Genomic DNA, 14,035 nt, shown 5'->3' on the forward strand with positions numbered 1-14,035 from the left:
GTGGGTTGGAAGGGGGGGTCAGGCTTGGAAGAGGGGAGGGGAATGGCCCCTTCTGTTAGGATTTGAACTAGCCAATCAGCCGGCATCAACCTTTCCCTCTTCCCTCCCTCTTCTCCCTGCTCTGCAGCTGGAGTGCTGAGCTCACCACACGTGCTGGGCTGGATGCCTCTGGCCACCACACTTTAACCTCTGTGCTGTAGGTGCTCTGGGCATTTTTTTTAAAGGTCTTCAAAGTGCCTACTTCCTGGATACCTCCAGGGAGGGGTGGATGGACCTGGGTGGAGACGTGTCCAGGAGCTGCCTAGGAAGGGTATCCCTGGGGACTCTCTGACTTGTTCTGCCAGCTCCTTGGCCCATGCCCTGAGTGGCCCCCACCTCTTAGGGTCTCAATTTCCTCCTCTGTTAAATGTGGGGCTTAGATGAGCCAAAATTTCAGGGCTTTTGCAGCTCCAGTGGCTTTATCGAGCAGGCAGGTTATTGGTGAGGGTGCCATGAATGAAACCTCTGGCTTTGGTCTGTCCCCTCTCTCACCCTCTCCCTGAACCCAGGCTCCCTCACTCTCTGCCAGTCCTCATAGCCTACAAAACCTACCAAACCTCGGGGAGAAGGAAGTGGGGCTGAGACCCACACTGCTGCTTGCTTGCTATTTGGCCTTGGGAAAGCTCCTTCACTTCTCTGAGCCTCAGTATCCCCATGTGGAAAATGGAGATAAAACTAATCCCTACCTATAGAGATTTTTATGAGAATAAAATGGAATAAAGACAGTGCTGAGCACAGCGTCTGACGCAGGATGCATATCTAAGCAAATTAGCGAATGTTGGTCATGGTGTTATTGTTCAGGAGAACTTATAACTTATAAATTTATAAAGCACTGGCAGGACAGAATCCAGCCTCCCAGGTGGATTAGAATACCTAGAGGGCTTGTTCACAATGCATATTCCAGAAACATGTTGCTGGAGAAAAAGTTCTGGCTTTGGGTTTTATTCCTGAGTGACCCAGCTAGGTACCTCCCTTCTTTGAGCCTCAGTTTCCTTATCTGTAAAATGGGGGTGACATTCCCACCCTCCCAGGGTTCCTGGGAGGATTTTACCACACAGAGCTCAGATGCTGCCTTGCTGGAGGAGTCCCTTAGTGAGTTCCCATCTCCTTCCCAGAGGATTCAGAATGACAGGGACACGCTGAGGCCCATGAGGGCCTGATGCATGAGGGGCCATTAAGCTAACTGGCAAGCACGGCTGCCATGCCCTGGATGCTGCTGGTTGCCTTTGGCAGGAGCCAGGGCCCAGCGCTGTAAACAGTGACCTCATGGCTGAGCGCATTTGTTTGTGCTTTGGGGATTTGCCCTGGTTTCCGGAAGCTGCAGCTGCTTTGCCTCCTGTAGTATCTCAGCCCCTCTACCTTGGAAGGAGTTGGGAGGATCAGAAGGTGATCAAATGAGACAAACAGGTGGGGCCCAATGAGCACCTGACAGGGCAAGCCCACTGTTGGGCTTAACTATTAATAGTTTTATTGTTGATATTAATATAAATTGTTAACTCGCTTTAGGCCAATAACAGGGTCAAGTTGAGAGCAAGACTCTAGAGTTGAATCAGTTTCAAATCTTGGTCTTGTAGCTTCCTAGCTGTGTGACCTTAGGCAAATGACCTTTCTTTTCTGAGCCTCAGAATGGGGATACTAATCAAAGCACTATCTAATGGAAAGAAATGCACATGGTGCTTGGGAAGTAATAAATGATTCTGTAATCACCTGTGAGAGCCAAGGGGGCCCAGGACCACTGAGGCTCAGAGAGGAGAGGGGACAAGCCCAGGCCACAGGCTCCTGCCCTCCTGGCTGGCATGCTCTTTGCTCTCATGGGCCTCCATCAGGGGCACAGGGCTCTGTGGGATCTGAGTTTAAGGGCTCTTGTCTACATTAGAATCCTGTAAGCTGCCTGAGATTGGGCTTTCTTGACATAGCAACCCTTGAGGTTAGGGAGCACCCGGGGACGGGGATCCCATTGGGAATGCAGCAGAAGGCCAATGGGGACTCCTGGGAGGGATGAAATCCATAGAGTCGCTCAGGAACCCAAAAGGATCCAGGAATCCACATAGATCATGACTTCTTGATGGGGAATGCAGCACTTCCCAGGTCATGGCTGGGACAGAGCGACCCCCCCAGATGGAGAGGAACTGGTCCAGGTGGAAACATAATTGGGAGAGGAGCCCTGGCCCCCAGCAGCTGCTCTCTCGCTCCAGTCAGGACACAGCCGTCCCTGGGTAGTGGGTGGGGTGGGCAGTTGTGGGAAGCATCCCCAGCCAAGTGAGAGCAGGTGCAGCATTCATATTTCAGTCATCTACTCCTTCATCCATCTTTTTGCTTGTTGGAGCCTTGGATTTGTTTGTTCATCCAACCAGCATTTGTTAGGGGCTTAGTGTGTGCCAGACCTTGTGCTGCTGCTGCGACTCAGAGATGTGAAGGAGCCCAGGTGTGGTCCAGGGCCTTGATTTCTGTGCCCCACTACTCCTATTCCCAGGGCCTAAGCAGGATGGGTGGGCGGGCAGATGGACGGAGGGACTAACGAACTAATGAATGAATGAATGTTGATCAGAACAGGGGTTCACTGGGCAACCTAACAGCCCCGAACTGAAGACCATAGCCTAGAGCCTGGGGCTGAATGAACACCTCCAGCAAAAACCCTGACACCAAACCTTAAGAGTGAGGCTGTGGGGTGTTGGGTGAGATCAGGTAAAAATCGGTGCATAGAGGTGGAGAAATAATCTTGACGATGTATTCAAGATCGTACTTTTTGAGCACCTAGTAAATTCCAGCCACCAGCCCAAGCACTATGTTGTTTATTCCTCACAGCAGCCCTCGTGACTCGGCTATGTCAATCCCCTTTACTGATGACCAAACTGAGATTTTGAATGGTTAACTAACTTGTCCCGGGTCACAGACCCGGTGAGTGCTGGAATCGGGCTGAAGGATCTGGTTTTTCCACTTGCAAAATCCTTGTTCTGATAGTGAGGGATTGCTCACCCCACTTTGTGAAAGAGGAAAGCTTGGTGGCCTAGAGGGGCTGTGAGAATAGCCTTATGGGCCAGCTTCTGACTGTCCTTGGAGAGCTTCAGGGGCAGAGAGAGGCAGTGGGCAACGGAGGGAGGGGAAGGCAGTGCTGAATTTCCTTTCTGGCCGTTGTTTTTCCTGCCCTGCGTCGCACTCTGCCAAGGGGTCTGTGCTGAGCTGGGCCTGGGCCCAGGCAGAGGGCAGAGCCAGGGAGGGCCCTCTTCCCTTCCGGCAGGGAGGAGGTGCGTGGTCATTTCCGACACTGGCAGGCGCTGGGTGCTGGGCTGTCTGCCCCACTCTTGTTGGCAAACCCTAATACTCCTTGCAGAGCCCTGGCTACACTGGCCCCTCAGCCAAATCCCTGGGGCTCCTCTCCAGCTTCGTGCACACCAACTTTGTGTGTCTCTGAGCAAGTCACTTGCACTCTGAGCCTCAGTTCCCTTGCCAGTAAAGTGGGGACAGAATTGGGAGAAGATGAATGAATCCGGTACACAGTAGGTATTCAGCCAATGATAGTGCCCAGCTCACTCAAGGCTGATTGTGATCTACCAGTTCAGAAGGACCTTCTTCATCTCTAAAGGCCCCCTTTCCTGGCCTTTCACCCCCAGCTGGCAGAGGATAGGACAGAGGGTATCCTCGAGGAAATGGGGCGCTGTTGCTGCACAGTGCTGGAACCAGCATTGAGTTTGTAGCTCTATTAGTTCTTTTCTGCAGGGATGACTTGGACACCTGCCCAGGCTTTGTCATTTGGGGCATGTTTTATATCCCAGATGATTGGAAACAGGCCTCGGGATCATATTGTGACCTTCAGCAAGTCCTGCCCCTTTCTGGGCTTCAGCTTCTCGAAGCAGCAGCTACCACTCACCCAGCGCTCACTGTGTAGCCAGTGGGCCAAGCCTTTTGTGCAATATTCAGTCCTCCTGTTGGGCCCATGAGGTTGGTGCGGTTATTATTGCACTCATTTTGTAGTTAAGAAGACTGAATGGGGAAATGATTTGCCCAGAATCACATGCTAGTCAGTGGCAGAGAAGGGGTTCAAATGGCTCTGGGGCTGCCCATCTTGCTCTGAGTTTCTCCTCTTTAATATGATCTTCTGGTCCAGTCACAGGCTCTGTGAGGACTGGCAACAGGGTAGCTGGAAGAGGCATTTAGAAGCATTAAGGGCCCCATGTGAATGAAAAAACATTTCTAAGAACAGGCAGGGACTTTACAGCTTTCTGGGAGCTGAACTATTATATAGACATAAGGAACATGGGGTGCCTGGGTTTGGGTTTTGGTTCTATTACTTCCTGGCTATGTGACCCTTGGTGAGTTACTTAACTTCTCTGTGCCTCATTTTTCTCAACTGCTAAGTGGAGATGATGAATGAACCTGCCTGCTCAGGGATTGCCCTGCGGCCCAAATGGGATGGCCCCTCAGCCTGCTAATGCCCTGCTCATCACCTGCCCTTGCCCAGGTCTCTAAGGACATCTCTGTGAGGCTGCATAAGGAGCTTGAGGCGGTGGAAAAGAAACGGGCACGGCTGGAGGAGGAGAACGAGGAGCTTCGGCAGCGGCTCATCGAGACAGAGCTGGCTAAGCAGGTGCTGCAGACGGAGCTGGAGCGGCCGAGAGAGGTGAGGACCCGGTCTATCCCAGGCAGGGCCAGGCTGGAGGCAGTGGGCATGTGCTGGCCCCATCCAGCCAGTGTCTCGGCACAGTTAGGCCTCCCTGGCAGAGCTGTTTATTTATTCGTTCCTCCAGCACACATTTCATGAGCACCTTCTGTGTACAGTCTGTGCTGGACACTAAGGACATAATAGTGAAAGATACCAGTTCCTGTGCACAACTAGACTATGGGCTTCTGAAGAAGACAGTCATCCATCACAGCTGTCAGAGGATTAACTGAAGGAACATGCAATAATGCCCAGCGTGAGGCCCAGCCCTGTGTGCCTTAGTTTCCTCATCTATAAAATGGGATAATAATGCCTTAAGCCATTGTGAGGACAAGTTGGGATAACTTGTGTGTACATGCTATAGGGACTGCTGGGCACAACTGCTCAATACAAAGTCAGTGCTGGGGCTAGGCCTCTGGCCAGTGTATCAACAGAGATTTCAGGGCACTGGTCACTTCCTGAATATGACCCCTCAGACACTAGCCTCTCTGCTTTGATCATTCTAGTCCCTCCACCTGGCATGTCCTTTCTTCCTGCATGTTAAGTTAGGTGAACAACATGTAAGGCACCCAGCATTGTTCTGGACACATGATTTCAATTTTCATAAAGGCTCAATGAAGTGTGATTATACCCATTTTATAGATTAAAAAAATAGCCCCTGGAGGGAGAGGATGTCCTCAAGGTTGTGTAGGGCCAAGTGGGCTCTGTAGAATACCAGTTGGAAACCATCAGCTTAGGTGACCTCTAAAGGCTAGAATTCTGTAGATTCCAGGGGTCTATGTTCCAGACAGCCCCACGGTGGCTTCTGGCCCCAGAGGCATAGCTGAGCCTCAGCTGTCTGGCTGCTCATGGGTACATCATTCTGGGACACACTCTTTTACCTTCCCCGAGGGCAGACATGCCAGCGTTCTAGAACTGAGACACCACAGTCCTGAGCCAGCATAGTCCTTCAGCTGCCCTTCCCTCTGGGCGTGTTGGTGTGATGTACTAACAGCTTCATAGTTTGGGGACAAGGGGCGTTTGCTGCTGTGGAACCCTGCCCCTTCCAGGGATCCTCTCTCAGGCAGCCTCCTGTCTCCAGAGGCCTGCCCCATAACACAGGACATCATCACACATCTTGTTACTGTCACCCTTAGTAGTGAAAAGGGGAGACGATTTCAGAAAGCACCTGGAGGTCGGCCCGTTCCTATTGTAAAGGAGAGAAAACTGAGCCCTAAAGAGGGACAGCTTGCCTGAGTTCAGCCAGCCTTTCCTTGGCAGAGAAGCGGCTGAGACCCTGAAGCCACTTCCCCCTTTAAGTCTCAGTTTCTTTATCTGTGATGTCAGGATAATAATAATACGCATCATACGAGGTTGCTTATGATCATCAATAACATTGGGTGACCATCAAACACTATGGAGAAGTTAGAAAGAATGAGGTAGTATGGCACTTCCTGAAAAAGCTGAACAGAGAATAACCAAATAAACCAGCAATTCCTCTTCTGGGAAAATATCCAAAAGAATCGAAAGCAGAGACTCAAACATATATGTGTGCCCCCGTGTTCGTAGCAGCATTATTGATATAGGCAACCCAAATGTCTGCTGGTGGATGAACAAAAACGTAGTATGTGCACACAGTGGACTATTGATAAGCCTTAGGAAAGAAGGAAAATCTGATAGGCTACAATGTGGATGGAGCTTGAAGGCATGATGGTAAGACAAATATTACGTGATTCCACTTACATGAGATACTTAGGGTAGTCAAAGTCATAGAGTCAGAAAGTAGAATGGTGGTCATGAGGGGCTGGAAGGAAGGGCAGCTGAAGAATGAGTGTTTTAGTCGCTTCAGAGTTTCAGTTTGGAATGGTGAAAAAGTTCTGGAGATGAACATTTGGGATGGATGACAACAATATGAATGTACTTAATGCCACTGAAGTGTGTACTTGAAAATGGCTAAAAATGGTAATTTTATTATGTTTATTTTACTATAATAAAAAAGAATAAGGTAGATATATACAGTTGGCCCTTGAACAACATGAATTTGAATTGCAAGGGTCCATTTATACATGGATTTTATCCAATAGTATCATAAATGTATTTTCTCTTCCTATGATTTTCTTAACGTTTTCTTTTCTCTAGCTTACTTTATTGTAATAATACAGTGTAACATACAAAATATGTGCTAATCAACTGTGTTATCAGTAAGGCTACTACTGGGCAATGGTAGGCTATTAGTAGTTAAGGTTTTTGTGGAGTCAAAAGTTACATGCAAATTTTTGACTGTGGGTGGGGGCTGTGTGTAACTTCCATGTTGTTCAAGGGTCAGCTGTATGTACTGACATGCAAAGATCTTTTTTTTTTTTTGGTCCCCAAACCTGGGATCGAACCAATGCAAAGATATTTAAGGTACATAGTTAAGCAGGAAAAGAAAGTTATAGGACTATACATACTGTGCAATCCACTAATTATTTTGAAAAGCCATACAGGGCAAACTGGTTTTGAAGCATGTATGTATGTATATATGCAAATGCATAGCAAAAGTCTGGAGGAAAATCCACTAAACCGAAGAGTTAAAAATAGTGAGAGTGGAGTTGGGTATCACTTTTGTTTTTTTAACATTAATACCATATTTCGATTTATTTGTTTTTAATAATAACATATTTGGGTATTACTAGTGAAATTTTAAATACAGTCAAGCATGTCGAGAGCCCTTTGCAGTGCCCGGCACACAGTAGGTCTTCATGAAACACTAGTTCACTGCCCCTTTGAAGGCGACGTCAGCAAGGCTGGTCTAGCCCTCCCTGATGGGCTCCTTGGTATCTCAGGATCTGGGCAAGGAGACGTGGCTCTGTGTTTATTTGCTGCTTGCCCTCTCCCTACTCCCTTTCCTTCCTGACATGGTTTCTATGGAGACAAGGGTCCCTTAGTAATTCTTCTGCCAGAGCATCAAGATCTGCCTTTGCCATCCTGACAGGTTGCTGTGACGATGCTGTCACCCGGCTGAGAACAGGAGCCCTTGGCCTGAGCTGATGTGGTTGCCATGGAGATCGCTCTTCGCTAGAGAGGGTGACCATCCCTAGCCATGCTCTGTAGTAGCACTGTTGCCCAGCTGGGCTGCAGCTCAAGAATTGTAACACAAGCCTCCCCTTCATCAGTATCATTCCCCCTTCGTGTATTTTAAGCAGAAAGCCAATATCAGTATTGACGTGATTTATCATAATATAGCTGCTGTGTGAGTGCTTGCTCTGTACCAGGCACCACACCAAGCATTTTATGTAAGTCCACATGTGCAACAACAGCTTCCTTACGTACATAGTCCTGTTATTCCCATTGCATAGGTGGTAATCTTCTTGGCAATTTTTTTAATTGCGATATAATCCACACACCATAAAATTCATCATTTAAAAGTATACAGTTCAATGGTTTTTAATATATTCATAATGTTGTGCAATTCCAGAACATTTCCATTGCCCCTGTGAGCAGTCAGTCATTCTCCCTTCCCTCCAGACCCCGGCAACCACTAATCCACTTTCTGTCTGTATGGATTTGCCTGCTCTGGAAATTTCACACAAATGGAATCATGCAATAGGTGATTTTTCTATGACTGGCTTCTTTCATTTAACATAATGAAAGGTCTATCTGTTTTGAAGCATGTATCAACACTTCATTCTTTTTATGGCCAAATAATAAGTGTTATATGGATATAGCACATTTTATCTGTCCACTTATCAGTTGATAGACATTTCTCTTGTTTCTGCTTTTTTGGCTATGAATAATGTTGCTGTGAATATTTGTGTATAAGTTTTTGTGTGAATATATGTTTTTAGTTTTTGGGGGCATATATCAAGGAGTAGACTTGCTGTATATAGGTAGGACTAGGGAAAAAGAAAGATAGATAGGATTTGAAACCAGAACTCTACCTCCCAGAGCCACGCTGACTCCTATGGATGCCCCTGCCTTCCGTTCCCCATCCAGGGGCCTTTCTAGGGCCCTGCTGTGTTCTCAGAACCTCTGAAGAGGCTGCTCACTTCATCAAGTACCTCCTTCTCTGGTACAGGCTTTCTGTGCTGATTCCCACTCTGGTGGGGTAGGAAGAGCGCTGATCATGGCCTCAGATCACCTGGGTTCAAATCTTGGTTCTCCTGGCGTTGTCATCTGATGCAACCTAGCCATGGTCTGTGTGGTGTGTGGCAAATGCAAACTTGGAGTCTCTTGGGCCTGAGTTTGACTTCTGACTTTGCCACTTATTTGCAAATAACTGTAACATTGAGCAAATCATAGAACTGCTCCAGTGATCAGTTTATTCATTTATAAAACGGGAATATGACTTCCCACTTCTGAGAGGTGTTCGTGAGAATTAGAGGAGACAAGCAGGTAAAGTACTTAGCAGAGAATAGGGCTTGATAACTGATTATCATTATCCTTACCCTCCCAACCATTACGAGGGCTGCGGGTCTGGAGAACCTTTTACCTTTATTAAACCAGTACATTTCTGCTGTCTCTGGCAAGGAGCTTACCATATCAAGCTGTCAGCCGCCCATGGAAGGAGCAGTTACATTGCAAATGAACACCTACAGTTGGCAACGTCTATCCCTGTGCCTTTTGATTTGGGGCTCATGCCTAAACCACTCTGTTTCCTCCCCCAAAATGGTCTCCTACAGCCAGAAGCCACACAGCCTCTCTGTCTAGCTGTTTCAACCACTCTGGAGAAAGAATGCCTCAGTCTTTGAGAGGCACCCCTGCCCCATGTCCCCTCTAGAGTAAATTTTGCAAATACAGCACAGTCTGTGTTTCAGTGAGACCTTTCCAAACATCCCCTCAAAGTTTGGTGAAAATCTACCCAGCTGTTTTGGCAGAAGATTCATTTTATTCCTTGAAGGTTGGTCTTTGTTTCCTGGCAGCATGGAAAGTGTTAGAGGGCAGGGGACCCCTTTGGAGCTGTATTCAGGCAGCCTCTCTGTGCGGGCTAAGGGGCAGGGACAGGCTCCACTAGTCCCCTAGAGAAGGACAAGGGAGGACAGAGCTCATGCTCCTACTGGGAGCCGTTAGACCAAGAATGCTTCGAGGCACCACCCTGGCTGTTCGAAGGCGGCCTTGTGAATTGCTGGTGGGTGGGGAAGTCCCTGCTGCATGCCATGCTAAAGCATGTGCCCTCGGGGTCTAGCAGTTGGAACTGGCATTCCTGTTGGTGCCCAGGCACTGTCGTGCCCTGCCCTGTCCCACCCTCCCAAGGCCCAGAGCCAGAACATCTGCTCCTGGGGGCTCCACAAAGAGGCTCTGATAGACCTTGGCCCCTTGAGGGGCACCACAGCCCCCAGGCCGCTTGGCCAGCTGCTGCCCTGCAGAATGGAGAAAGGTCTGTGCTCTGTGAGTCTGCCTTGTTTTCCCTCCAGAGTTGAAGGGCAGTGTGGGAGCCCACACATGGCTTAGACGAGGTGGGGGAAGGGGCATTTCCAACCCAAAAAGGGTGGAACCACTCTGGTCCTGAAAAGATTTGCTGCTTCGGCCCCTCTTCTCGGCCCACTGCCTTCCCTTTCTGGTGAGAGTCAAGCCACTCATAGCTCACTGTCTGCCTATTGGAAGGTGTTCAGTGACTTTTCTTGGGGCGAGTACATTTTAAAAATATTGTACTGTGACCTTTCCCCCTCCACCTAACAAGTAAACTATGCTCAGTAGAGAAAGACTAGAAAATACAAGTATGTAAACCATAAGGAGAAAAAATGCACCTGTAATCCAATATTCAGAGGGAATTACTCTGAGTAATTATCAAATTACTGTTCGAGTGAGAGATATATGTATTTCTGGTACAGTTTTTCTATTTATACACATATGCATACTGAAATGTATATGTATATGTGCATTTTTTTAATAAAAAAAATAACGTAAGCTCAGTGAAGCAAATATTACAAAAGTGCGTACAAAGGCATGCCTGGCATATCTCGTGGATGTATACATCAGCCTCTGATGGCATGAGTTGCCTCGGGCAGGAGAACTGGTGAGGCGTTCACTGTATTCCTTTTGTACTCTTTGAAGTTTGAATCACGTGAGTGTTATTTAAAAAAATAATAGAAATAATGACCATACATAAAAGAAAAGAACGTCTCTCCTCATCACCTCTCTCAAGTCTACTCCCGACTCAGCCTAACCCGTGATTACAGTGTGGTTTGTATGTTTCCGGGCCTTTCTTTCTGCTCATACACTGTATATTTCTCTCTTTGTATTTTTAAAAATAAAGATGGGATTATATTATATACACAGTTTCTGTCACATACAAAAGAATGTAGTATGAGTACAGACTGTTTTTTATAATGCTGGATGTTTGGGGTTTTCTTTTACCTAAGGTGCTTATTATATAAATCGAAGATCACAGAGTCAAGTAAGCAGAGGAAGACAAGAAAGTCTAAAAGAGCACCATCTATTTCAGTGTTGTAAACACAGAACCAAAGGTCTAGAAGGAGCTCCAGCTGACCATCAGCTGCGGTCACCCTCAGGTTGGGAGGAGAACCAGTGGGGTGTAAATAGGGGACAGGGGAACTTCTCTTTGTCAGCATGGTATAGATTTACAGTGAGAATGTCTTTTCATATGTTTATTTTTTTAAATACTGTGTAATTTTAAGAAAAAATTGCTGGAGGAATATGTCCTCCCTCAAAAAAAAAAAAAAGTTAAGGAAGAAAAGTGCGAGTTCCCTGTGTTCTCGTTGTTCTTCTTTTTTTCCGTATGCTCATCGCTAACAGGCTCGTGTATGGCTATCCTTCAGCTGCCTCCCCCCCCCCATGCGCATGTGTGCATGTGCAAACACACACATCTTATTTTTATAAAAATGGTAACATGCTTTCTTTTTTAAAAATAACAGCTTTATTGAGATGTAATTTACATACCATAAAGTTTGCCTTTTTTAAAGTACACAGTTTAGTGGTTTTTAGAATATTCGGAGTCGTACAACCATCACCACTCTCTAATTCCAGAACATTTTTCATCACCCCAAAAAAGAAACTCGAACCCATCACAGTCACTCCTCGTTCCCCCCCGGCAACCACTCATCTACCTACTTTCTGCTTTTGTGGATTTGCCTATTCCGGACATTTCGTGTCAGTGGAATCATCTGTGTGGCCTTTTGTGACTGGCTTCTTTCACTTAGCATAATGTTTTCAAGGTACGTCCAGGTTGTAGCATGTGTCAGTACTTCATGCCTTTCCGTGGCTGAACGATATTCCCTTGTGTGGATATGCCACATTTTGTTTTTTCATTCAGCGGTTGGTGGACAATTATTTGGTTTGTAGGTTTCGCTTTGCAAGTTTCTCCTTTTCCTTACAAAGTGTCTCAGAGACTTTACCATGTCAGTGAATCTCATGCTCCCTCTGTCCTTTTTAATGGCTTTATACTATCTCATTCCTTTATACGTGATTGCTGGGACCTCTCATTGCCTTTGGAGACCCCTGAATCTGCTTCCTGTCACCCCACTTCCTCCAGGGAGTCTGCAGTGCTTGAAGAGGCTATAGTCACCTAGTCTATGGCTCAGTTCTATAGATGATGAAGTGGAATTTCAGGGAGAGGAAGGGTTTCACCCAGGATCATCAACTCAGTGTTGTGGGGTTCCCAGAGTTCAGCTTCTAGCTGAGGTGACAGCCCGTGCCACTCAGCTTCTTGATAAGCAAGCTCAGATCTGCAACCCAGAGCCCTCACCTCAACTACTCCATGTGGGGGTCTCCCTCTGTTCACCCCCTTCCTGGACTCCATTTGTGAGAAGGGATCTTTGTGGGGGGACTTGTTTTGCAGCCCACACCCTATATTCTATTCTTTCCTCCTCTATTTTGAAAAATCCCAGGTCAGCCTTTCTCAAATACTGGCTCCCTGCCCTTGGCACCCAGCAACTGAAATATCGGCTTCTGCCTCCTGCCTTATTTGTAGTTCATAAAGTCTCTTTAGGATTTGATCGTGCTTTACATTATACTTAAGAGCACACTTGGAGTTCATCTTCCTGTCTTTGTGGTTCCTACCTGAGCTGCACAGTAGAATCACCTGGGAAGCTATTTAAAAATACTGATAGGCATTATCAGAATCTGCAGAGATGGGAATTTGGGCGTTAGTATTTTTATTTTTAAAAATAATTCTGATGTGTACCCAGACTGAGAACCACTGTGCTACCTCCACTGTGGCCCTCGTCAAAAAAGGCACATTTTCTCTATCCAAGTCCTGGGAACTAGATCTAGACCTGTGTCAAGAACGGGACCCAGGTCAGCTATGGATTTTCTGTGAGACCTCTTTCTCACCCTCAGTAAAGAGGCAAGGGGCGTGGGGGGTGGGAGGAGGCTTGCATTAGATCAGTCGTTCTCTCCTTCAGGGATGTGGGATATGAGAGGTGGGAGGTGAGGAGGGCATGTATTCAAACCACGCTGGAGCGTTCTAAAAAAGAATACCTGCCCAACTTGAAAAGTAGGAAGCAACCAAAGTGTGGTTTTATACACTACTAACATGAATCACCCCTCTCATGGGAAGAAGTGTTCAGTGGAATCATGCATCTAATTGAATGACTTTTTTAAACATCGAGAAACTTCAGTAATGGTTATTGTAACCTTTCCTCAAATTCCCCTCTGTAGGGTTTGTGCCATTTTGTATTCTTGCCAGAGATATACGAGTGTCCCTGTTTCTCCATAGCTTCAGTAGAATATGTTGTGAGATGTTTGGAGTTTTGCCAATCCGATAGGTGAGAAATGGTATCTCAGTGTAGCTTTAATTTGCATTTCTCTAACATGAACAGGGTTGAGCATCTTCTCTGGTAAGGAGCCATTTACCTTTCTTTTCCTGTTTTTCATATCTCTACCTCATTTTTCTATAGGTTTGCTGGCTTTTTTATTCTGTGTTGTTGTGAAGCTCTTTCCATATTTAAGATATTAACCCTTTGTCAGTGTTACAAATTGCAAGTATTTTTCCCAGTTTGTCATTTATAGCTTTACTTTTCTTAAGGGATTTATTTTTTTCCATGTAGCATTTGCTTATCTGATCAATTGTATCAGCTTTCTTCTCCTATCACTTCCGGATTTTTTAACCATGGTTGTTACAGTCTTATTTTGCTTTGCTTTGCAGGCAAACTTTTACAATTTAAATTGTGGTCACTCATCACTTCCAACCCTCCTGTGTAATTATGATTTGTTGCACCAGTAGTTATTCATTCTGAATTAAAGTCCCCACTAAATGCCAGTTCCATGATGACAAGATTTCCTCTGAGACGGAGATTTGCATGAAGAGGCTATTGGAAGAGACTCCTTGGGAATAATGCCATCAGGGAGAGAGGGAGGAGAAGTTGGGGTGTGGAGCTGTCACACCAGTGGCTCAGCTGATCCCATGGAGAGCTCTGGAGC

At 46.6% G+C, this 14,035-nt stretch overlaps 1 protein-coding gene across 3 annotated transcripts in view; it reads left to right on the forward strand.

Annotated features, from left to right (window-relative positions):
• SOGA1 (suppressor of glucose, autophagy associated 1) overlaps positions 1–14,035 on the forward strand; it is a 66,057-nt gene that overhangs the window by 21,650 nt on the left and 30,372 nt on the right. For all 3 annotated transcript variants that reach the window (XM_036229437.1, XM_016148312.2, XM_016148311.2), the window contains exon 3: positions 4,499–4,657. In XM_036229437.1, coding sequence (XP_036085330.1) covers positions 4,499–4,657 — 159 coding nt within the window. The remainder of the gene's footprint in view (positions 1–4,498; positions 4,658–14,035) is intronic.

Source organism: Rousettus aegyptiacus, unplaced genomic scaffold, assembly GCF_014176215.1.
Source record: "Rousettus aegyptiacus isolate mRouAeg1 unplaced genomic scaffold, mRouAeg1.p scaffold_m13_p_12, whole genome shotgun sequence".
Lineage (NCBI taxonomy): Eukaryota > Metazoa > Chordata > Mammalia > Chiroptera > Pteropodidae > Rousettus > Rousettus aegyptiacus.